Source organism: Camelus ferus, chromosome 30 (assembly GCF_009834535.1).
Source record: "Camelus ferus isolate YT-003-E chromosome 30, BCGSAC_Cfer_1.0, whole genome shotgun sequence".
NCBI lineage: Eukaryota > Metazoa > Chordata > Mammalia > Artiodactyla > Camelidae > Camelus > Camelus ferus.
Genome location: NC_045725.1, coordinates 19,058,806 through 19,082,796, shown reverse-complemented (window position 1 = coordinate 19,082,796; position 23,991 = coordinate 19,058,806). Strand labels below are relative to the sequence as shown.

General features: G+C 35.3%; 1 protein-coding gene across 2 annotated transcripts; it reads right to left on the bottom strand.

Annotated features, from left to right (window-relative positions):
- Window positions 1-1,372: 1,372 nt before the first annotated feature.
- Window positions 1,373-23,042, bottom strand: POLI (DNA polymerase iota). Of its 2 annotated transcripts, none has more exons than XM_032470420.1 (12): window positions 22,917-23,042; window positions 21,336-21,458; window positions 19,199-19,363; window positions 16,347-16,499; window positions 13,108-13,344; window positions 11,821-11,999; window positions 10,900-10,991; window positions 8,506-8,636; window positions 6,972-7,177; window positions 4,622-5,377; window positions 2,869-2,901; window positions 1,373-2,211 (listed from the first exon to the last, which is right to left on the bottom strand). In XM_032470420.1, the coding sequence occupies exons 1-12, from the start codon at window positions 22,954-22,956 to the stop codon at window positions 2,134-2,136; spliced, it is 2,193 nt and encodes a 730-aa protein (XP_032326311.1). In that variant the 5' UTR covers window positions 22,957-23,042; the 3' UTR covers window positions 1,373-2,133. The 2 variants fall into 2 exon arrangements, with proteins under 2 accessions (XP_032326311.1, XP_032326310.1); XM_032470419.1 differs by having other exon boundaries at window positions 22,878-23,016.
- Window positions 23,043-23,991: the final 949 nt, after the last annotated feature.

Sequence of the window (23,991 nt, the reverse complement as noted above, 5' to 3'; positions counted from 1 at the left end):
CTGCTCTGGACTCTCCTGCTTCTACTTTTGGATCAGACTTTGGTGGAACCACACCCTTAGGCTATTGTCCACTTTAGAAGATCTCAGCACAACCTTAACTCAGAAGTCTTATCAAAATACCTGATAATCACAATCTAGATTTGATGTTTGATCTCACTTTGAGGCTTTTCTAACTGGGGTGGCTGGAGATAAGACAACAAGTTATGTTTTCCAGTTTAGTAGTTCTGGCACTCTATATTACCTTTAACTTCTGCTTGCAACCTAACCTTTTTTTTTAAAAGCCTAGCACTAATGTTCTCGTACATAGTACTTCAACCCATGCAGCTAAAAGCCACCAGGGGGCGCTTTCTACATTCTGCCTGGAGGTAAACCTTGCCCAAAGCCAAAAGTTCAATAGATGTATGTTCTGTTTTCCAAGGTACCACAGGCATCTGTTCTATCAAATGTTTCATAAAAGCTTTATAATAAATCAGTTTCCTCCTCATTATTCCAGCCTCTGCTAACAGTTTTCTCAACTCCCTACTGAAGCCAATACCAACATTTTAGGGTTTTGTTGTACAGCTCCCCACTTCTAGGTATTAATTTTTTAATTAATTAATTAATTAATTAAATACTTCTAGGTATTAATTTTTGTAGCAGTTATCTGTAACAAAATAATGCCACAAAACAAATAGCCACACATTTTTTGACTCAAAAAGAATATATGTTCATCATAAAGTTATCAAGTATTTGCACTCTCAACATTCATATTAACTGTCAGTCTCTTTCCCTACTCAATAATTGAATTGATTTCTATAGCTTTCATAATGTTTGCTTACTGCAACATTTTACTTTGCAATAATAATTACAAATTTATACTTTGATGAAATTTGGTTACACCTGGAATGCTTAACTATATTTGAAAGTGAATACTCACGTTAATAATCTAAATGTGATACCTTATTTTTATGACTGGCATTATTAACACTGATTAGATATGATGGTAACCTACGTAATCACATGAAAATTTCATGCACAATTTCGGTGATGCCACAGATGATGCTGAAGTACTTGATTATTTAGCCACCCAAAAGCCAAGTAACTGAATTTGGCTACATACTATACCAGGACTAAAGCTAAACTCTGGCACATCTCTAACTTGATATGTTTTATTTCTTGACCTGGATAGTTACATATTTATAAGTTATAATTACTCATTAACATGTCCATGTATTTCTGTACTTTTCTGTATACAGATTTCACAGTAGAAATTTTCTTATATTGATATTAACTCAGATTTGATGAAAGACATAAATGTGCAAATTCAGAAAGCACCTAAATCCTAAACATAAAAATAAATACATATTTAGAAGTATAATAAAAACTGCAAATCTCCAAAGATAAAAATACTTCTTTTATTTTTTAAGTATCTTAAAACAGTCCAACAGAAGTCAATTCTAAATCCACAGTTCTGAAGACATGTTGCAGAAAGTTAAAATAATTATACTTTGAAGGAATGTTGAGATGCAAGAAAAAAAAAGGTGAGCCTCCCAAAAAGATAAACATATGGGTAAACCCAAACATTAATTATATAAAATATTAATAATACTGAACTTGGAGCTGATATAAAGAACTAGAGGAACTTGATTAAAATTAATATATTTTAACATCTTTGTGTTGTTTGGGAAAAGGGTACAGATATTTACCATCTTTAGATGTTAAGTTTGTTAAATTTTTAAGGGTAATGAGAAACTTAGGATGTTTAAATTTCAAATCAGTAGAAGGAAAGTATAAAATAGAAAATTCAACCAATTCAAAAAGAAGACAGGAAAGGAATAAGGATGGGAAAGAAGCATAGAAAGCATAGAAAAAGAAAGAGAAAGTACAAAATAAGATGGGAAAAATAAATCCAAACAGACTTGTACTTCTGCACTGTGGTGAGACAGACAATCTTAAGAGTTCTCCCTACAAAATATTAGATTCTGGAGAAAACAGACTTGTTAATTCATCACTGAGTTGTACTATATAAGGGAAATTTCCAGGTCCCCACCCCTCTACACTCACACAGAGGGGGAAAAAAAAATGAGCTGAAACAAAAGCAGGAAAGGAGCAGGAAGTACGGGCAAGAAGCAAACCTGAAAGGTGGAGTTCACCCTAAAGGCAAATGCAGATAGCAGCCTGCAGCCGACCTCTGGAGATAAAATCTTCGGATAGTGTAGCAAGGTTAGGGAGCTGAAAATAAGACAAAGACAACTGCATTCAGCCAAAAACGCTGAAGGGGATACAGTGGAGCCAGTGGGTTGGTACTGCCTCACTGGAAGCAAACCAAATCATATCTGAAGGGAAGCATACCCAAGTTAGGTCTTTTGTCTTCCCACAGATTACGCTCAGCCGTGCACTAAAGAAAACAAGCCAAAACGGTACACAACAAATCCAAAACTTCAGACTTCTAAGTCTTAAAATATTGAAATGATAAGAAAGAGAATGTGAAATATTTATAAAAATTATAAAATTAGAAATGGACTTACAAAAGACTAATGAATAAACAGGAGAATCAGAAAAATACTCAAATGAAAAATGTAATTACTGAAAATTAAAACCATTATTAATGTTTTAAATAGATCAGACACTGCTGAAAAATTAATCAGTAAATAAGAAACAGGCTGATGAAATTAACCAAAATGCAGCAAAGATAAACAAGATGATGAAAAATACGAGAGAGCAAGGGACATGAAAGATAAGAGTAAAAAATTCCACCTTTGTGCAGAGTCCCAAAAGAATAGAGAAGCAACATTTGAAGAGCTAGTGGTTAAAAATTCTACAGAACTAAAATGAACTGAAAGATACATGAAGCCAGCCTATGCCAAGAATAAATAAAAATAAACTCACATCTCCAAACATTACAGTGTATCTGTGGAACACCTAAGAGGGGAAAAAAAGATTTTATTAAAAGTAGAGATAAAAGATAATATGTCAGATGCTGAGGTACAAAGATGTTGAAAGACTAACTTGAGGCCACAGACTAAGCAGCAGAGTTGGTGATATACCTCTTTTACTCACTTCAGAAAATACACTTTTAACTACTACTTTATGTTCTCTTTTTAAACTGACCCAAACTGTTTAATTTTCTTAAACTTTTTTTTTAACTTTCCAGTTGTCCAATGATTTCTGGCTGAAATAATTACAAGGATTCTTAGAAAATTTTAAAACATGTATTATATGAAAAAGTAATATACGCTTCCCTACGAGTTTAACAACTTTACCAGAATACTACATGTAAAAAATTTTATAGTCGTTGATCCAGAGCGCTAAATATTTACGTGGTGAGTAATTTCTGATATTCTTGCTCCAAGTTATTGTCTTTGATAACCCCAAACTCCCTGTTAAAAATCCTTGTTAGGGAATTTTCACATTTCAAGAAATCTAAAACTAAAAGTTCTTACCTAAATGAAACTTTAAGCTGCTTTCATTCGTGTTTGTATACTTTTATTTTTATTATCTTTTCTTTAGATTACATCCCGGAAGGATATAAACTTGAGAAAATGCCTCCAAATCAGTGCTAAGGGATATTTTGGTGTGTTCTAGAAACATTCTCTGTGCCCACAATCTTGTATCTGATGTTTAATGCAGCAGGCAAAAGGCAAACGCAACAACAAAAGGAGAAAGAGGATACCCATCAATTTAGTAACTGTGTGTATTTGTTGTGGGTATGACATCCTTAATCTCATCTCTAAATCTTCGTCTACAAAAACGTAGAGGAGATTCAAAACCATCTAACCCACTGCTTTTAGACCCTGCAGACTGGCCAGAGGAAATGGACTTCTTCTATTACCTTACATTCTTAAAGACCTATCACTTTGAATTCTGGTGTCATCCTTCCCTTAATTGACCTGTATGGAGAGGTCTTTCTAGTTCCTTACAACATATACATTCCTGCCTAAGTCCCCACTGGACCCCTGCCACACAATTTATTCATTCAGTATTTACTGAGCAACTCTGTGTGCCAGGCATTATGGTAGGTTCTAGGTGTATTAAGAAGCATTAATTGAAAACACACTGCTTCAGCATTAAAAAAAAAATCAACTTATCAAATGTACATAGTACTTTAGTCAAAGACATATACATTTTTAATAGGTTAGTTGGCAGTAGAATTCCCCATGGCTATTTCCTAAAGGAGTGAATTTCTTGAGCAATTCTGTATTTCATAGAAAAAAAACCTGTTCTTTGCTATAGCATAGCAATGATTTGGCCATTTTATTTTTTATATACAGGCATATATATCTTCCTCCCAGTGTTTCCACAATCTATGGAAAATGTACTAACACTGACCATGATACTCTTTTTATTCAAAAGCAATATAAAATAGCTTTAGAAATATGAGGAAGGTAATAGTTTACATTATTTCTTGTTATATTTTTATGCTTTGTGCCAGAATTTACTTCCCATAACTGTGCTTGATATGGAACATTTTATATTGTATTTCTACATTATTGAAAGTATCTATTAGTGTTCAATTTAAAAGAGCTTAATAAACTGCTAATCTGAGAACAATGGTCTTTCCCTTTTTTCTGAACATGCTTATTTATGTAGTGTGGAAATCTGATCCTGTTCTCTTCCAATCAGCCAACAGTTCTTTTTGTACCTCTTCTGGTAGTTCATAGAAAACTTCGGGATCAATGTCAGAAGGAAAAGTAATTTTCTCATCAGTAGAATCTTGCTCTCTATTTTCTGTAAGTCCTTCATGATGAGAGACTGTTGCCAGCGGTTGCTTATGGCTATCTGTAATGCGGTTTTTGGAGAAAAGTTGCTCACTCTGCAAATTTGGAAATGAATGGAAAACAGATACAGCAGGGTTTGTATTTGAAAAGTGGAATCCTTGAGATTCTTTCGGTCCTTGACTCATTCGTTCATCTTTTAAGCTACTGTCTAAATAATGTGAATAATCCTTTGGGCTAGACAGGTAAGAGGAACTACTGCTACTTACACCTGATGTTCCTGGTTCACAGGGAGATACAGAGGATATCTGTTTGCTATTGGATAAACGCTCTCTAGGATTTAAAGAGCCATCTTGCATTTGTTTTGTAGAAAAAAAAGATAATATTCCTCTAGAAGCATGTAATGGACAACTCGAACTTCCTTTCCCTTGAACTTTTTCTTTAGATTTCCCAGAAAGGATTTCTTCTTGAATATCTACTGGAAGCTGCTTAAAGACTTCTTGGTCAATACCCTCAGGAAGTGACAAGAGTGGGAATTCATTACTGTCTTTTTCTCTAGAAAACTTTGTAGTATCTGGTGGAGATTCCCCAGTTCTTGTACTCTCAATTCTTCCAGTTGGTAGAAAATCCCAATTTGTTTCTTTGTCTTTGGAAAAATCCTCCATATGAGTGTCTTTCATTTTCTAGAACATAAAGATAACAGAATAATTTAGATACCTGATACCCTTTAAATATACATGCTGCTGAAGTGTGACTATAGCAATTATCCAACCAACATGATTCTATCTGGCTCATAACCGCAATCCTTCTGGCAGGTTCCAAACAACTAGAAATGATTAATCCACCAAAATCCGTCACACTATCGTGTGGATCTTTACTCACTATTCCAGGAAGAGGATTTCTTCCTAGACAGTACTGAGCCAGAATATGTATCCAGAGGCCTCGAAAGGATCTTAACAGTCATGTATTCAAATTTCCAATTCTGTGAATAAAAGAATGGTGGCCTATAAAAGTAAACAATTTACCAAGGGTATCTAAAATACATGTATATGCACAGATAGCATCAAGGGCTGGTTTTCTAAAATTCCCTACTTTGAATTGTAACATTTAACTGAAAGAAAAAAATACTTTTATGACAAAAATCCAATATCATTGTAAGATCTAACACTCTTTCATATTTACATGAAATACAAATTTTAAAATGCCTTCCATCTTAATTTGCATAATTTTTTCACTTATATTTTCCCTTCAGTTTGAAGCACCACAAAAATATATAGACAGTCAAATACAATTCAGGAAACATCAACACAATAGTAACTTCAAAAAAGTAAAAGGAGAAGAGTTTGGGGCCACTGTATCTATTGAACACCTACTGTATGCCAGACATATCCAAGGTACTTTCACTTATGTTTACCTCTCTAATACTACTGTGAATATAAGACCTTTAATTCTCATTCTACAAATTAATTAAAAAGAAAGAAGTGAACATCTTTAAAAATTTCAGTTAATAAATAGAATAATTTAAAAAGTAACTTGAGGAGGGCACTAATTGATTATTCCCATAACACTATTCTGTTCTCATTTTAAGTTTCAATGTAAATGAAAATATTACCAAAATTATATTGACTGATTATAACAATAAAAATAAAATAATAAAAACATTTTAAATTAAGAATTAATTGTAGGCATAAAAATTTAGGAAAAGATTATTTTTTAAAGCATTCCACACTTAGTAAAAAATAGTTTGCCAAGTGGCCATAAATACAGCATTTTGTTTTAGTATTTGAAAATATGACTGGCCTCTGTCTCTCTATTACCATACTCTTAATTTCTACAATTGTAAAATGAACAGCCATCATCTATCAATACAGCTACCAGAATTCAGTATAATTTCAAAACCAAGAAAATTTAAATACTTCAACAAAAACACTGGGGGGAGGGGTTGCTGGTAGCTTATGTATAAATTAACACACAACAAAATTTGATTTCCAGCATTTGAAAATATTTTCTTAGGAGCTAATCATCATATTCCTATATACTGTTATAAAATGTTTACAGAGAACTCCATAAAGGTTTTCTCTTTTATCCAGTGATGCTTATGTTTCCTTCTTAGATCACAGTACAATATACTTAGCAGTAGTAACCATAATATGAAAGGTACTATGTACAAGTCAGTCATTCAAATCTTATCACCCAAAAGAATCTCTAAATTATATCAGTTAAACACAAACTTATATTTGTAATTTAACCATACAAATCCAGTGATAATGTACTTACAAAACTACGCTTGCCAGAGCGTGAAGTTGTTGATAGTGATGGTGTTAAGTAATAATCAATAGTCCCTTTCTTTGCAGTATTTAATGCTTTAAGGTTACAGAAGCACACACTTAAAAGGGTAAGATGAAATGGCATCTTCACATTCACCATATTTCGAAACAGTTTCATAAGTATATCAACCATTGGGGTCATCACATCATAATTTCCTAAATAAAGTGTTCAGAAGACAATATATAAACATATTATATCATAATTAATATTAAGAGATTAATGTACTTTATATTGCTTAGATTAAGAAATTAAAATCCTAAATGGTATCACTGGGACAACTTGACATGTACTGAATGAACCAGGACATCTCAGCATCAGTACTAAGTGCTAAACGAGTTTTCAGATTTGAAATACAGGACTTTAAGTTATGGAAGAACGCTGAGGTCAGAAAAATCTCCCCATAAAGCTATAATACAACTGAAGAAAATGGTAAAAATAAATAACCATTTTGAGATTCTGGAATGAATCAAAGGCAAATAAAGTGGGAAGCACTGATTTATGAAAAGCTGCTAGAACTTAGGTAATAAAGTGAGGACAGCAGCCGTACTGGCTGGAGTCGTTTCTCCCATTTACCCAGTGCAGTTGGCTCAGTCATTTTACCAGGGTGAGGCTGGCTGTGAAAACCAGCATCTTTGCTGCCAGAAAGGACTGACCTGATTTGAGGCAGAGAACAAAAGCCCACACCCAGCAGTGTTGCCAGAAAAATGAACAAACTTGGTAGGAAACAAGTGAAATCGCATAGCTGTGGAGCCCAGGGTTGCAGCTGTGGCTGGGATGAGTGAAAGATCAGTGGACCGGCCATGAGTTTAACCAGGAGACCTGGGAATGAGAGACTCATGGAGGGCCCACATAAGCCCTCCTCAGCACCCACGCCGACTGAGAGGCTGCACGCACAGAGAGGGCCCAGGCTCCCCACACGTCTCCAACTAGAAAGGCAACAAGCATACCAGGGGCGTGCAAGAGGGCCCAGCAGAAAACAAAAGCCAAGCAGACTTGAAAATGGCCTAAATTTTGAAAGTGCTCTTCAACCCATGTATGTATCTGCTAACGGAGATGAAAGCCTTCCAGGCTGCAGCATCTGAGCAAACCTTTGACCAATTATTGTCTAACCACCAAACCGTGCAGACACAGGGGAAACCTCCTAAGGAAGCCAAAATAAAAATTTTTAATTTAAATTAAAAAAAAAAAAAAAAGCTGAGCAGAGAAATCACGAGAAACATATCACAGGGGAGGTAGATTTTGCATCTTAAGTACAGACAAGTTACAAAGAAAAGAGGAAAAAAAGCCCATAGGGAAAAAGTCCAAATCCAGAGTTGCTACAATACAAGGTTTTCTAGTGAAAATTCCTAACAGAACAAACGTATTTAATAGCTCACTAACACCCTGTGAAGACTACCCATCTTTGGATCGTATTTCTAACTCAAAGTCTGTTTTATTAAGAGTTCAACCTGCTAACTAAGTTATCAGAAAATTAGCCCATTACCTGTCCCTAACTTCTGAATCACGTGGGATGGAATAGGGCACTGCCGACTCTCACGGCTACAGTGCTTCTCAGATGAATACCGACGGATTATTAACCTTACTGTATGTGGCTTCCTTCCATCTTGGCAGACTCTAAAAATAAAGAGAAAGAGGAAACAAGGAATTAGAAAAAATATTATCTAAAGATTTTTCTAAATGGTCTAATATACCTCATTTATCTGAAGGTGCAAGATTTAGTAACTAACAATTATAAAGACAGCTGATAACTAGGCAGTAAAGGTCCCTGAACAGCCCAAGTAAATTTCACAAAGTCTAGGCACTAAAGGTCTTAACTTTTAAATGTAAGCTCTCAGGCCTCACTCAGAATTGAGTGCTATCAGAAAAAGAACAGAAATAAGATATAATTATAACAAGCCATTTTATATTCCAAATTCAAATCATAACTAAAAGCAACATTTTAAAATCAGGAAATTTAAGAACCTGAGAATCATTCACTGACAGAAGCAAATATATAAAAAATGACATTTTTACACAAAAAAATTACCAAAAAAATTTAATGAGATTATTTTTGTCAAAAAGCACACCCCTCAAATAGATCCAAAGGAGTCAGTAGTATCACCATTATATGGCATATCACAGCAATAATGTGAAAGATCAATTATATACTATATTTAGGAAGTTAAGAAAATGTCCATGCATCTTAAAAAGCATTCCAGCCAAATGGTCTTAGTTTGGGTGTTGAAAACAAAAACAGAAAATTCACTTAAAAAGTAGAAAATGTAATTAGTAGAGAAAATAAATGTCACCAAAGAATAACATTTTCCTTCCTATATGTATGGCTATGGATTAAAAAATCACAAACATAAAATACAAATATTATTAAACATACTCAAATTGATTTTGAATTATAAAATATAATTTTATAGTAAATAACTATTTTCTTATTGCTTTATCACAAAACCTGTTGACTCCTGCTTTGCTAAGATAATAAAATATCTTAAATGGTTCCTGTAAACATGTTACTAGTTTAAATATCCTCCAGTTAAACTTGTTCTATTAAGTTAATACTCAATTCAAAGAGTGTGATTTGGTTCCTATTAACTAATTAAAACATACTAGAAAAAGGTTATACTCGAAGCAATCTTAAAACCAGTGCCTAGAGAATGGATTAAAAAGTATATGATTTTATACCTCTTACATACCTATAGTATTAATCATCATATGCTCTAGATCATTCACACATACACAATTATTCTTTTTGCCAGTCACTTAGACGGTATTAAATATCTCAGTCACTAAATAAGGGGCCACTGTGTGGAAGAGGGAATGGCAAGCAGAGATAAGGAGAAATGGTTAATAGTTGGTATTTCACAGGTTTTAGAGCATCTAGCCTCATTTCTGGGTTGATTCTTCAAATAAGAGAACCTATAAAACAAACTTCTCATGGTTTCTCCATGTGCAGAACTGTTTCCAATGGCCAGGCATTCACAGTAGTCTTACATTTAGCTGAAGCAAAGCAAATGACCCAGTTTCACTAGCATACTCCCAGGCCCAGGCTGAGTCATATCACTGAAGCTGGGTCATAGAGCCAGCCAGCTGCATGCAGCAAACGGTGAGCTGCATGGTGCCGCTCAACACATGAGAACCGCCACAAATGTGACGGCAAAGTTGTAGGAAATTTCACTTCATCAGTTTTCTGAAAGCTGGAGTCATCCAAAAACCATTTTCTCTAGTCACAGTAGCCATCCTAACATCACTGCAGAAGCACACCTACCCAAAACTGTTAGACCTCTGACACCTGGGAAATAGATACAGGGTGGCAAAGGAGCATCGGAAACCTAAAGGTCTTGTTCAGTTTATGCAATGCTGTTCGTATACCCTTAAACCGCAACTGACACCCTTCAAGTACTTACAGACCACTAAGCCTGCACATAGCCACAGTCACTCACTGCTCACACAGTCCCATTTAGCCATTCCATTCATTGGCTCCATTTTCTTTCATAGTCTGAGGCACAGGACATAAAAGGGTTCTTCTGCTTTTTCCATCACTGTTGCTCTTAATAATTTCCTTCCCTCAACCATCATGAATTTATAGATGTAGAAATTCTGGAGGTACCCATGAAACTCCCTTTGGTAACAATCAGCAGTTTAAGAACTGCAGTCAACCATAATGTTATGAAAATTAAGACTAGTGGAGATAGATGAATTAAATTTAGTTAAGAGCATCTGTCACTATCTTTGCTATTCTCTATGAAGTAGAGAAGTTCAGTGAGAAATCATCTATCTTTAGATGTTTAGTCTCCAGTTAAACAGTAAGTTCCGAAACAGAGCAGCAAGTATTCCTTCCATGTACTATAAACAATCTGTAAGATGACATGCAAAATGCAAAAATCACCTGTTTAAAAGACTAGCAAGTAGTTCTTCAATCTTATTTTTAGCTTCAATTTCTGATGAACATTTTTTAAGTGAATCTTCTTCACTAAAGGACTACCAAAGAAGCACAAACAAGGATTATTATAAACCCAAATAAGCATATCCAATTATCAGTGTTTATGTCAAATAAATATTCAGCAGCCTTTACTAACTCACCTCTTGTGCTTAGTTTGAGCCATTTAGTTCACTTTTATATTAAATCTTTTTACCTGCAAGTTATTGCACTCCACTAGAAAGTACACTGGAAGTCAAGAAAATTACAAAGCTCTAGTATCAACTCCAAGCTTTACTTTGAGATTACAGTGAGGCTCTTAATCCCCTAGGACTTGAATCTGAGCTTCACCTTGGGCAAGTGATTTAATCTTTCTAAAGTACAGTATCTTCATCTTAAAAAAAAAAAAAAATAACAGGAGGAAGAGGGAATGAGGGAGGGAAAAAATTTTAACAAATGACAGTACTACCTACCTGGAAGGTTTGTTTTGAAGATTTAATGGGATAATTTGTATAAAGCACTTAGTAAAGTGCCTGTCACACAGGAAAAAGTCACTCAGTGTTACCTGGATGATTACACCTTTCTTCATTTCCTAAATCATTACACTAATCCAAAAATAAGATTTTTAAAAATTAAAACGTTTTGCCTCCTATATAATTAAGTGGCATTCAATCAAAGTGGCTAACTTGAGATTTAAATACTAACTCTTAGAGTCAGTGTAAGACTATTTATTAATCTAACACAATGAATAGCATTCTCATAGGGAAGGGAACATGTACTAACCTAATAAGCAAACTAAAATAGACAGAGCAGAGCAGTAAAACTAGAAATCTTTATCTCAAATAATGTGACAACCAGTACTCAATCAAAATAAATACCACCATCATGTACCTGAGGTGGCCCTGAGGGCGTCACAGGAGAGTGGTCCTCTCCAAGACTGAGCTTCTGGATACGCTGAGCAACTGAAATTCCTAATTCCTTTTCTAATATTTTGGATGAAAAAGTCTGAAGATCACGCACATTACTGATACCCAGTGCTTCCAGACGTTTGGCAGTTTTATACCCAATACCTGAGCAAAAAGAGATGCACGTGGTGTTACAGTAGCTTTTCTCCTTAAAACTGGCTAATTAAAATATTATATATTATATAGATACATCAACCACATCTTTTGATAGCATAATTGATATTTTGCTAAGATTAAACTTTATGAAAAATTTGGTTATTCTGCTGCTCAAGGCCTCTGAGTTATGGACCATCTTGAAAACCTACCAACTCTAGTATAATATAGTGAACAGACAACCAATAAATGCTGTCTTGATAAAATGAAATTTTTACCATTTGTTATATAACATTGCAGAAGTACTGAAGTTATTATTCATGTAAAGAAAGACTGTCACTAGAGCAATTAAAATTAATTACCATGTGCTAATGATTAGCTAACATGACAGATTCCTATATACAATACTACACATTTATATCTGGAGACAGTAACCATCCCAAATACAACTTCAAGCCAGAAGAAGAACAAACAAATCTTCTCATTAGCAAAACTCCTATCACAAAGTTCTTACGCTACAACTCAGCCACACGTTATCACAGGAAAATTGCTCAGGCAATTTAGTGCCCCTTTACTCCTTTCATTTAAAAAAAATAATTCTACAGTTGTCTGTTTGCCTTGCACAGTAAAAGAATCAAAGGCAATGGGTGTGTAGGGGGATTATTAAGTGAAGTGACAGACATTTTCACAACTGAAAAAAAAGGGCTGGTAATTTGGCAATAAGAAAAGAGAAAGTCTGTAAAAAAACGAAAACAAGAATTCAAGTAAAGCCGAGTAATACACAGTCCTTTGTTTTATATATAATCCCAAAACAGAATTAGTGTAAGACCAACTCCCCTCTCTAGACCTGATGTACAGTCTAAGAGCATGAACCAGAGACTAACAATAAAGGACCGTGTGTTTCCAGGTTATAACATTCATGATCATGTTCAAACTACACAAAAGCAGGTGAGACTATAAAAGCACTTTCATATATTTCCTCATATAGATTCCTTTCAGAAAACATCAGCTTTTTGGGTTTTTATCAGGAGCCAAGTACACAGACTCAAAGAATTAATTACGTGTATCTGTAGTTTTTAAACTTAAAGAAATACAATAAAACCAAATATATTTGTCTTACCAGGGATTTCCTTTATGTGGTTCAAACTATGAATGAGATCTTGAGAACTTTCAGGTAATAAGACTGTTTGTTGATTTGGTTTAAAGACACCAGAAACTAATTTTGCCAATAATTTATTAGAAGCCACTCCAGCGCAGCCAGTGAGACCCAGCTGAATGTACATGGCTTCCCGCATCTCTGCTGCAATCTGAGATCCAACCAGCAGTCTGACGTGCAAGAGGTCACGCAGGTTTACAGCTATAAAAACAGCCAATTTGGTTAAAAGCCACCATCAAAAGTTTTAATTTTCCTTTTCACAAATGAGTTGTAAAAAGATAAAAGGCATAATTTTCACCCAACTCCACCCCTCAGCATCACGATCCTGCCACCCACTTAACTCATCTCTTTGGGTCTTCACAGGAATTCTGTGAAGTAAGTAACTACTGCAAATGGTTTCCAAGGACCTGTGACAGTCAGTGCACACTGGCAGCGCTTAATGATTAACAGATTACGAAAGCTGATCTCTCATAAAAAACTCCTACTGGCATTAGTAGAATTTTTATTTATGTTTACCTGCAAGTAATCATAAAAATGAAAGTATTACATTAATGAGAAAACATTACAGCTTTAAAGAGCTGAATCTAAACTTTACACACTAGTGTTATGTGCTACTGAAAACAATTTTGGATTTGTATATAGTTTAAGAGAACTTTTATTAAAAATGTAGGGAAATTATGCAGAAACAAATTTTCTTAGGATATGAAAATGATATTAGAGTTATGTAAGACAGCTGTTAACTCAGGAGTATTTATTTACATTTGAAGTGTCATGACATCTGTAATTTACTTTCTTTTTTTTTAAATGAAATATAGTCAGTATACAATGTGTCAATTTCTGGTGTACAGCATAATAGTTCAGTCATACATATACATACATATATTCATTTTCATGTTCTTTTCCATTACAGGTTACTACAAGATATTGAATATAGTTCCCCGTGCTATACAGTATAAACTTGTTTATCTAATTTATATATATTAGTTACTATCTGCTAATCCCAAACACCTAATTTATCCCTCCCTACTCCACTGTCCCTTTGATAACCCTAAGTTTGTTTTCTGTGTCTGTGAGTCTGTTTCTGTTTTGTAAATAAGTTCGTTTGTCTTTTTTTTTAGATTCCACATATGAGTGATATCATATGGTACTTTTCTTTCTTTCTGGCTTACTTCACTAGAATGACAATTTCCAGGTCCATCCATGTTGCTGCAAATGGCATTATTTTATTCTTTTTTATGGCTTAGTAGTATTCCATGGTAGAAATATACATCTTTATCCAGTCATCTGTCAATGGACATTTAGGTTGTTTCCATGTCTTGGCTATTGTAAATAGTGCTGCTATGAACACTGGGGTCCATGTATCTTTATGAATTAAAGTTCCCTCTGGATATATGCCCAGGAGTGGGATTGCTGGATCATATGGTAAGTCTATTTTAAGTTTTTTGAGAAATCTCCATACTATTTTCCATATTGCCTGTACCAAATTACATTCCCACCAGCAGTGTAGGAGGGTCCCCTTTTCTCTACACCCTCTCCACCATTTATCATTAGTGGACTTTTGAATGATGGCCATTCTGACAGGTGTGAGGTGATACTCATTGTAGTTTTGATTTGCATTTCTCTGATAATTAGCAATTTTTCATGTGCCTACTGGTCATTTGTATGTCTGCATTGGAAAATTGCTTATTTAGGTCTTCTGCCCATTTTTGGATTGGGTTGTTTGCTTTTTATTACTAAGTTGTATGAGCTGTTTATATATTCTGGAAATTAAGCTCCTGTCAGTCTCATCATTTGCAAATATTTTCTCCCATTCCGTAGGTTGTCTTTTTGTTTTCTTATGGTTTCCTTTGCTGTGCAAAAGCTTGTAAGTTTAATTAGGTCCCATTTGTTTATTTTTGCTTTTATTTCTATTGCCTGGGTAGGCTGCTCTAGGAGAACACTGCTGAGATGTATGTGAAATAATGTTTTGCCTATGTTTTCTTCTAAGAGGTTTATAGTGTCTTGTCTTATGTTTAAGTCTTTAAGCCATTCTGAGTTTATTTTTATGTATGGTGTTGGTGGTTTGAAGTGTCGTGATATCTGTAATTTACTTTCAAATAGCTCATCAATCTATCAACCAAATCTATAAACAGAGCAAGATAAAGCAAATGTGGCAAAATGACAACAACACGTGAATCTACAAGGAGGGGCATAAAGACTGTTCTCACTGTACTGTTCTGTCAACTTTTCTGCAGGTTTGAAAAAAAATTTTTTTAATTTTATGGGAAGGACAAAGATTTCATAAAGAATTAGATGTTTTAGGATGTAAAAGCTAGCTCTCTATAATATGTTCTAGCCAACAGAATCCAAGTTTGCTTTAAAAATTATACAGAAACGTATTTGGAACCTTATTACTACCTAGACCTTGAAAGTGACAAAGGAGCCACAGGTAAAAAGACACATGAAAAGCTTCATATCTTCTTCTAAGAGAGAACTGTAGCTCTATCCTTTTCTTCTTAATATCAGGGAAGTGGAGAGTGACTGAAGATTGATGACACCAGCTCTCAAAAAAGGGGGTAAGAGGAAGCATGTGCTGGCTGAGACCAAGGTGCAGGTAGGTCAGGGCAAGTCTTACACAAAAGCAGAGTAGCTTGCCTCTCTTGCTAAGAGTTGGCAAAAATAATTGAACTGATAAAAATGACTGAGCTTGCAAAAGATGGCAGGTAGGCCTGGACAAGCTTCCACAAGGGGTAACTTGGGAAGTTAGAAGGCAAAGCGGGGCCTTGGTGCTTTGGGGGAATAGAAGGGAACAAGTGAAAGAGGCAACAAAGGCAAATTTAGTCTACCTAAAAGTTTGCTTAAAAATGGTTTTAGGAGAATAAAAAATTACTCTAAAAAGCCAATTCCTGTAACTTCAGGATCACCTAAAGAAGTATGACACCTTTGAAAATACCATTTTTAAAAATGGTAACACAGGACTGTGTCAGAGAAATGAGAAGTGCACAAAGCACAGAGCTACATGTCATCAAAATCTCATTTTCTGCCTATTTACTATGGAAAAGCACTATCTAATTTTTGTTCTCTTAGATTACCAAAGTATGGCTATACCACCAACAAAAGCCATAAAACTTTCAGAAAGACACTGTCACCGCATTGAACTGATTGAACATTAAGAAATGTAGATATTTCTAGTTACTAAATAGAATGAATAAGAACCCACTTACCCTGATTATTGTACACATGACCAGACACAGTCAGTGCTGCAATCTCGTCACTTTGAAGCTGCTGTAGTCTCTTCCCCACCATTTCTGTGAGATCCACAAAATTTTCATCGAACCCAAGTCTCTCAACAACTGGACTAAATTCTTCCAATAACTCTAAATTAAAATAATATTGGAGCAGAGATGTAACTGATTATAACTAGAATAGATTTAACTCTTTTATATTTAAAAAATAACAAAATATGTTAAAGATTTTACATATATTCACAGTTCCACAATATCTTTAATAAGGTCTTCAGTTAACTGGGATTTTTTTTTTCTGCATCACATTCTGAGTAAAGGCAGTATTTTCCAACAAAATAAGTCCAATAATAACATTTCCTGGGCAGATACTCATCACAATATATTTAGCTCCATCTCCTACACCTGTAATTTTTTTAGCTGTAGTACATTAAATATCAAAGCCGTAGGTCAAAGAAGAAATTATAGTCTGCTTAGAAAAGTGAAAACAAGTAATATATTCTAGCTATATTCTTCACGATAATTTTTAAGAGGCAAAACAAAATAAAATTTTAAATTTCCAATTAATACTGAGTCAAAAAGAAAAGTCATTTAATTTTCAAAATACATTACAATGCAGTATTTTGATTTGTCACCCTTCAGCTCATTCCTTACGGGCAGAGATAGACCATGACTTACATGTATTTGAATGTCCAGCATCAAGCACAGTACCTAGTTCTTAAGTCAAATGTTTACTAAATTAAACTGAACCAAAATTTGAAATAAGTTCAAAAAGACTTATCAATTCTCATTTTTAGGATTAAAAGTAGTAACTTTGAAATCACTGAGAAAAATTCTCACTTCTCTCTGAATCACCTATTGATACTAGCTGGATGGCAGAGAACAAATTATTAGCCTCATTATATAAAAATGCATAGGTTCTTAAAGTCTTATGATATGAAAGCTCAGAAACCAAAGACCTATGTCATTCCACAGAGGTGACTTTTTTACACAAATACTAGAAATACGTTCTGTTTTATTGATGCCAACACTGACAACACCAGGGGAAAACAATAAATATAACAACTTGATCTGGTAACCACCAGAAAATCACGTCCGACCCTCCTAGACAAAACCATTTATCTACTCTGAGGAATACTGAGTGTGTCCGACAACATAAAAGGATCCTTTTGAATTTCCCTCATCAATTTCTATTTTTTTTCCCCAAAAGTATATACCTGATATCCAGCAGTAACAGATAGAAAATAAAAGTTTATCAAAACAATACTATATAATAAAAATAAAGGACAAGGTTTTAAGTACTAAGCTGAAAAGCAAGTTAAATAGAGAATCACGTACAAAGCTGGTGGATCACTGAATAGTGATTGATCCTATTGGTTCTATTACTAGGTCACAGGAATAAATCACTTATCCCACTCCCAAAGTTAACCTCTTTTTGTCAACGTCATAATCAAGATGCATTTATTAAACATATGATTACACAAGGCCAAAGAGAGGAGTCTGTAATTAGAGAAAAAAGCTATCTAGACAAAAATGTATATATACTGTAGAAAATATGAAATAGTAAGGTTATACATCATAAACAGGTCTGAGATAAATGCAGCTTAGTATCAGAAAACTCGATACACGTTTCTGCATCTTGCCTTTTATTCACTTAACGACAAGACATATTTCTATGAGTCAAATAGTACAGCACCAAAGCTATTCTTTTTAATGGCCATATAATAGTCCATCCTAGAGAAGTCGGTTTATTTAGCCATTCTCATCCTGATGAGCATTTGTTTTCATTCCATGCTAAAATTATGAACCATGCTACAATTAACATTTTCCTACATATCTCATTATTTTATTTCTATTAGATAAACCCTCAGCAGTGATACTACTGGGTTAAAGAATATAGTATGTATCTTTAATTTCAAAAAATGTTTCCAGATTGCTTAAAAAAGGCTGTAATACTTTGTTTCTACTTTTTCTCACATTCTTAATTTTTTTACAAGTATGATGGATGTAAAAATAATTCAGATTTCCTTAGCGCTAATGAATTTGAGCATTCTTTTTCTATATTGTTGGACATTGGGTTTGCTCTTTTTGTCAACTGCCTACTCATATCCTTTGTCCATTTCTCCTGAATTTCTTTTTCTTGGTAATTGTCAAGAACTTCTGGATACTTAACTGCTACAAATAACAAAAGAACAAATAAACATAATAGCAAAAATATAAATAAAAAGCTGATTCTTATACATTTTAAAATTGTATCTACTTGCCACATGCCAGTACAAATGTGGTTTCACTTTTCCTGTAATTTACTAAAACACTAAGATTCAAACCTGAACCTTAGTAAGGGGGAGTTTATCTGTCATGCTAAAATATATAGAAAATCTTAGAAAATATTAATATACCCATTATCTTTGCTAATAGTTCCTAACCAGTTTTTAATTATGTTAAACATTACTGAAGCCTCTCTCAACAACCATTAGTGCATTAGAGTACAGCATATTTCTTCATAATTCATTTAAACTTGACATTTAAATTAAAAATTTAAAATATCTGGTTTTCTTTGGTATATCTTCTCCCATTTTCTCCTTTAAATTTTTAAAATATTTTCTCATATTTATAAAAACACCAGTCATTACAGAGTTCAAATTCCAACTATACATTTTTTGTCACCATTATTCATATTAAGTCATCCTCATGTAAATGTTTTTTTAAAGTGGGAAAGACCAAAGTAAAAAGGAACTAACTTATGGCATTTTATATTTATTAAAAGATTCATGTAGTTAACAAGCACCCTATATAAAAATTAATGCTGAAACTACATTGCCCATAATCTGTACCTGTAACCTTATATGACATCTCTCTGTAACGAGTCAAGTCTTCTCCATTAATCAATACTAGCTGTGGACACTTTTCTTTAGCATCTCTGACATTCATAAGTTTCTTAACTCCAAGCTTCCTAGCTTCATAGTTGCAGGTAACCACCAAATATTTCTGCTGAACCCCTGTAAAAAAAAATAAAATGTTTTATGGAAAAACTGAACAGGATTGAAGAAACATCTTAAAATATAATTTACCAATTCCATATTATAAATGTAAGTTGTAATGCAATCTGTTTAGATAAGAATAAAAAGCTCTCAGTTAAAAAAAAATAGCCTCTACTCATAAAAGTCCTATGAAGTACGGTTTAACAAAAACGACCATAAACCAACAGTTCTAGGGCGTCTTCAGCAAAAAGGCACAAATAAAATTCTTCTAGGGTTTTTTTCCAGACAGTAGAAAACCAAACTAAGTTATACTAAATTAACTCTATATAACTTTATATATAACTGTAGACCATCTTTTACCAAAAAAAAAAAAAAAAGCAGATGAAAATAACTGAGTACAATTAACTGGTGGCTGCTTGACATCCTCCCTTATCTTCTGAGTAACTTTCTAAAGAATTTCAAGCAAGGTTCTGTTACAGCTGCCAACCTACAGCAGTTATTAGGGATCTCCCCCAGTAAACGTTCTAATTACTGAACTGTTCTTCACAGTAATCTGCAGAAAAGATTAGACAGTGGGGTGGAATGAAGAGCCCCCTATCAGAAAGGATTAAACTATGATCATGCACAGACTTTAAAACTTCTAGTTTACTGGTGGCTTAAAACTGCTAAAATTATTTGCTTTTCTCTTTACACAAGTTGACTACTTGTTTACCACGATTAAAGTAACATTCACCTAAAATATGTAAAACACAAACATGTAGAGGGAAAGAAAAGGTTATGTCCATTCCCCTAATGTAAGACATTTTGTTTCTAAAATTTTGATATTATAAACCAGGCAAAGAAACATTATTTCATTATTTTTGATATGTTTATGCCCAAAAATAGAATCACTGGGTCAAAAGTAATAATTTATGATTCATCAGTTAACTATATAAAAAATCAGATTAGTAACTTCAACTGAAAAAAAGTCTTTTAACACAGAATTATAAGGACTCAGCACTATGTCACCAGCCCAAGTACTCATTTGTTTGCTAAGTACAAATGAAAGACTATGTTCACTTTCTCCTAGAAACTTTCAGCATCACATCCCTCACATCCTGGTAATCATTCATTCCTGCATCTTAATTACACAATACCTTTTTATTAAGCATTATTTACAGAGCACCTTGTTACAATGCTACTAATTACAAATACCTTTAGGAGAAAATTTAGGTCCCCTTATCCTCACTCCTTGACACCCTTAGGAAATTTTAAAGATCCCAGACTGACCTTGGCAAAACTAGTAATCAGTCATCCCTTTGTTCTTTAATAAATCAGCTTGGTTGGGTTGAATTAGGATTTATCAGAACCAAAGTAGACATCAGAGCAGCAGGTGAATAAAATTGCTCTTTATGCTTATATTAAAAGATAAATCCTTACTACATGCATAAAAGAAACTTTCATAAATTTACTTTTCCAGTTTAAGATATAAGAAGAAATGTTAAAATAAGCCAACTTAATAGTAAGTAAATCCTCAATGTAAAATTTCTCTTTGCCTTTTATTTTAAAAGGTACTTACGTTTTTTATGGAAAGCTTGTACTATATGCCTTAATATTTTAGGTTCTGTTCAAAATTCAACTGTTTTGTCAGATGTTACGCAACAATTCAAGAGTTATGGGGAGAACAGATGAAATTTTCCATTAAAATTAATACAAGAGGATGTTCTTGAAGTAAGGTGGTGGTAAAATTTCAAACACTGAGAAAACGACTAAATGTTTATTATGTTCTTTCTGTTCACTTATTTGGCTGGCTCTACCCACCGTGTCACATTCACCATTTGTTAAACGAGGCTTATAAAGTTAACACCTGGTAGTGAAGCAAAGATAATTGTCTATAAAGCATCACAAAACTGCTTCCAACATTTACTAATATGATTAATAAATCAGAATATAATAAACATAATAATGAATCCTATTATACAATGAAAATAGTATCAAAGTCCAGAATTACCTAAAGGTTTGTCCTTTAGTTCTGGATTTGAGATCATTTCTACTTGTGCATAAAAGCAATCCAGATCCACGTGTACTATGACTCTAGATGAAGAACTTCCTGCGGGTACCACTTGATCATGAACTGTAGCAAATTATGCAAAGAAATACAAAAATACTTTCAGGCTGCTTATCATCTCTGAGCAATTGCCAGATCCCTGAAACATGGTAACTGAGACAGAATACAGAGTAATTTTTAAAGTTTTTCCTGGGTTTATTACATGTGTCAAAGAATCTGAAAATTAGACATGAGAAACTCCATCTACAGTAGGGTCTTCGGTCTGGTTTACTTAGCATTTCTTTGTTTACTGTTTTTTTGTTGTTTGTTTGTTTTTTCAGAATAGTAATAAAGTTTAGGGGGAAAAATTTTTAACAATAAGGGAAGATGCAAGGGGTAATCCTACCATTTGGAAGTTTATAGTAAAATTTAGAGTAAATTGGAAGGAGTAGAAAAGTTTAAACACTGATTTTCAACCAACGTAATTATTCTAAGTGGCGTGTCCTTAAATTGAAAAAGTAATCTGAAATACAACACGCAGAAGACGGAACCTATGGTTCCCAGTGTACTATATTTAGCTCCCATACGAGATCAGGATTATCTGGTTCAATGCTGAATACCCAATACCTAAAACAGAACTTGGCATATACTAGACTACCAATAAATACTTGCTAAATTTAAAGATCGAGTAAGTATCTCTTGGATTTTAAAAAGCCAGTTCATGTCTTGGGGGAGAGGGTAGACGGGTAAGACAGAGGAGATTCCTGCTCTTAACACCAATTACAAATAAGGTAGGCTAAATGCAATGTGCTATTCTGGTTTGGATCCTGGAGCAGGAAAAAAAAATTGCGGAAAAAAAATTGGTAAAATCTGAATAAAGCTTGTCCTTTAATCGTTATTATGCCAATGTTAACTTCTTAGTTTCGACACATGTTCCATGGTGATGTAAGATACTTTTCATCTCTCCGTAAGTCTAAAATTATTTCAAAATTTAGAAGTTTTTAAAAGGAGGTGGGGTGTGGAAGCAGGGAAGGAGAGCCCTGGCCCCAGGTCCCGGGGTTGAAGCGGTACAATGCAGGGCCCAGAGGCTGGAAGAGGGTCACCGGAGAGGCGGCCACTGCAGACGTGCCTCGTCCTCGGTTCCGATAAGACCCATCGCTTCCCGTCCGGGCTGAGGCCGGGCCCAACCTCCGCCAAGTGGGCGCTTCCGCAACCATTAGGCGCCCGGTTACCTCTTCGGCTTTCACTGGGCTGTTTGAGGGATTATAAATGCACCCTTCACAAACAAACTGACGCGCCCACCCACTCCTACTGGGCAAATCCACCCCTTCCGGGGTCTTCGCTTAAAAACACCAGGCTTCGAGGGCAGCTCTCTCGGCGGAGCCGGGAAAACGAAAGGACCCGCGAGGGGCGGGGACGGTCGCACCCCAACGGCCGCCGCCGCCGCTGCCGCCCCGGGCGCGTCCGCCCCGCCCCCCGCCCCCCCGTCCCGCCCTGCTCATTTACTCCAAGGGAGGCCGCCGGGTTCCTCAAGCCCCCGCGCACCCGGCAAGCCGCCGGCCACCCCCTCCTCCGCCCGTTCCATAGCTGGAGCCGCGTCCTCTTCCTCGTCGCGGCCGCCTTCCGGCTCGGGCTCCACCCCCCCGCTTCTCCATCCCGCGGCGGCGGCCAACCGCAGCGCAGCTTCCGGCCGCTTCCGCCTGGTCTCCAGGGAAGCTGCTCCGGGCTTCGGGCCTCGCGCCTGCGCAGTCCGGGCCGCCCCGCCCGCGGCCGGGAGGTACGCGCCGGCTGGGAATCCTGCAGACCCACGTGCGGAGGTTCTCTTCGCCCAGGCGGGGCAGGGAACGAGGAGCTGTCGTCCCAACAGCTCATTTTTTATCTTGAGGTCTTCAATTAATCTCACACCACAAATGTTCACCTTTCACCTTTACTCAGAAGGCCGCCTGTTCTCCTGATCAACTGGTAGCAAAATCGTTCCCTTAGACGCTGAATGATTTGTGGGAGTGAGGGAAAGGATAGAAATTAGTGTAAGAGCAAAGCGACCGTGGAAACTAGTATGATTAGCAAGTACGTTAAAGTTTGCTGCATTTTGTTTGTTTGTTGTTTGATTCAAAGAGACTATGACAGATTGGACCCGTGAATTTTTAATCGTCTAAATTGAATAGTATTTTGATACATGAGCTTGGGAGTCAGGTAAAATCTCCAATGCTAACTGTGACTTTGGGCAGGTTAAATAACGGCTCCGAGCCTGTTTCTTCACTGTAAAAAAAAAAAAGAGAGAGAGAGGGGGGGGGGGGAGAGAGAAAGGAAAAAGGAAGGAAGGAAGGAAAAATTGTGTTGAGTGTCTTCAGATTAAATGAATGAATGAGAAGTAACATACGCTTTAATACTCCGGTGTTTATTAAACACCAGGTACATGGAAAGATCAAAGGTGCTCAGTAAGTGTTCATTTTCTTTTGTCTTCTGTTGAGATGCCTTGCGTGCCTCTGTGTGTGTGTGTGTGTGTGTGTGTGTGTGTGTGTATTTCTTCCAATAGAGAAAATTTAGAAATTTCTCTGTGTCTGTATATATATATATATTTTCACACAAATATTTTGGGTTTTATGCAGGATTCTGCTCT

Coding starts and splice junctions, on each gene's coding strand:
- POLI (XM_032470419.1), bottom strand. CDS start 22,956: ATGGAACGGGCGGAGGAGGGGGTGGCCGGCGGCTTGCCGGGTGCGCGG. Junction 10,992..11,820: donor CGCCCTCAGGGCCACCTCAG/GTACATGATGGT, acceptor CTTCTTTGGTAG/TCCTTTAGTGAAGAAGATTC. Junction 5,378..6,971: donor GCTCTGGCAAGCGTAGTTTT/GTAAGTACATTA, acceptor TTTATGTTCTAG/AAAATGAAAGACACTCATAT.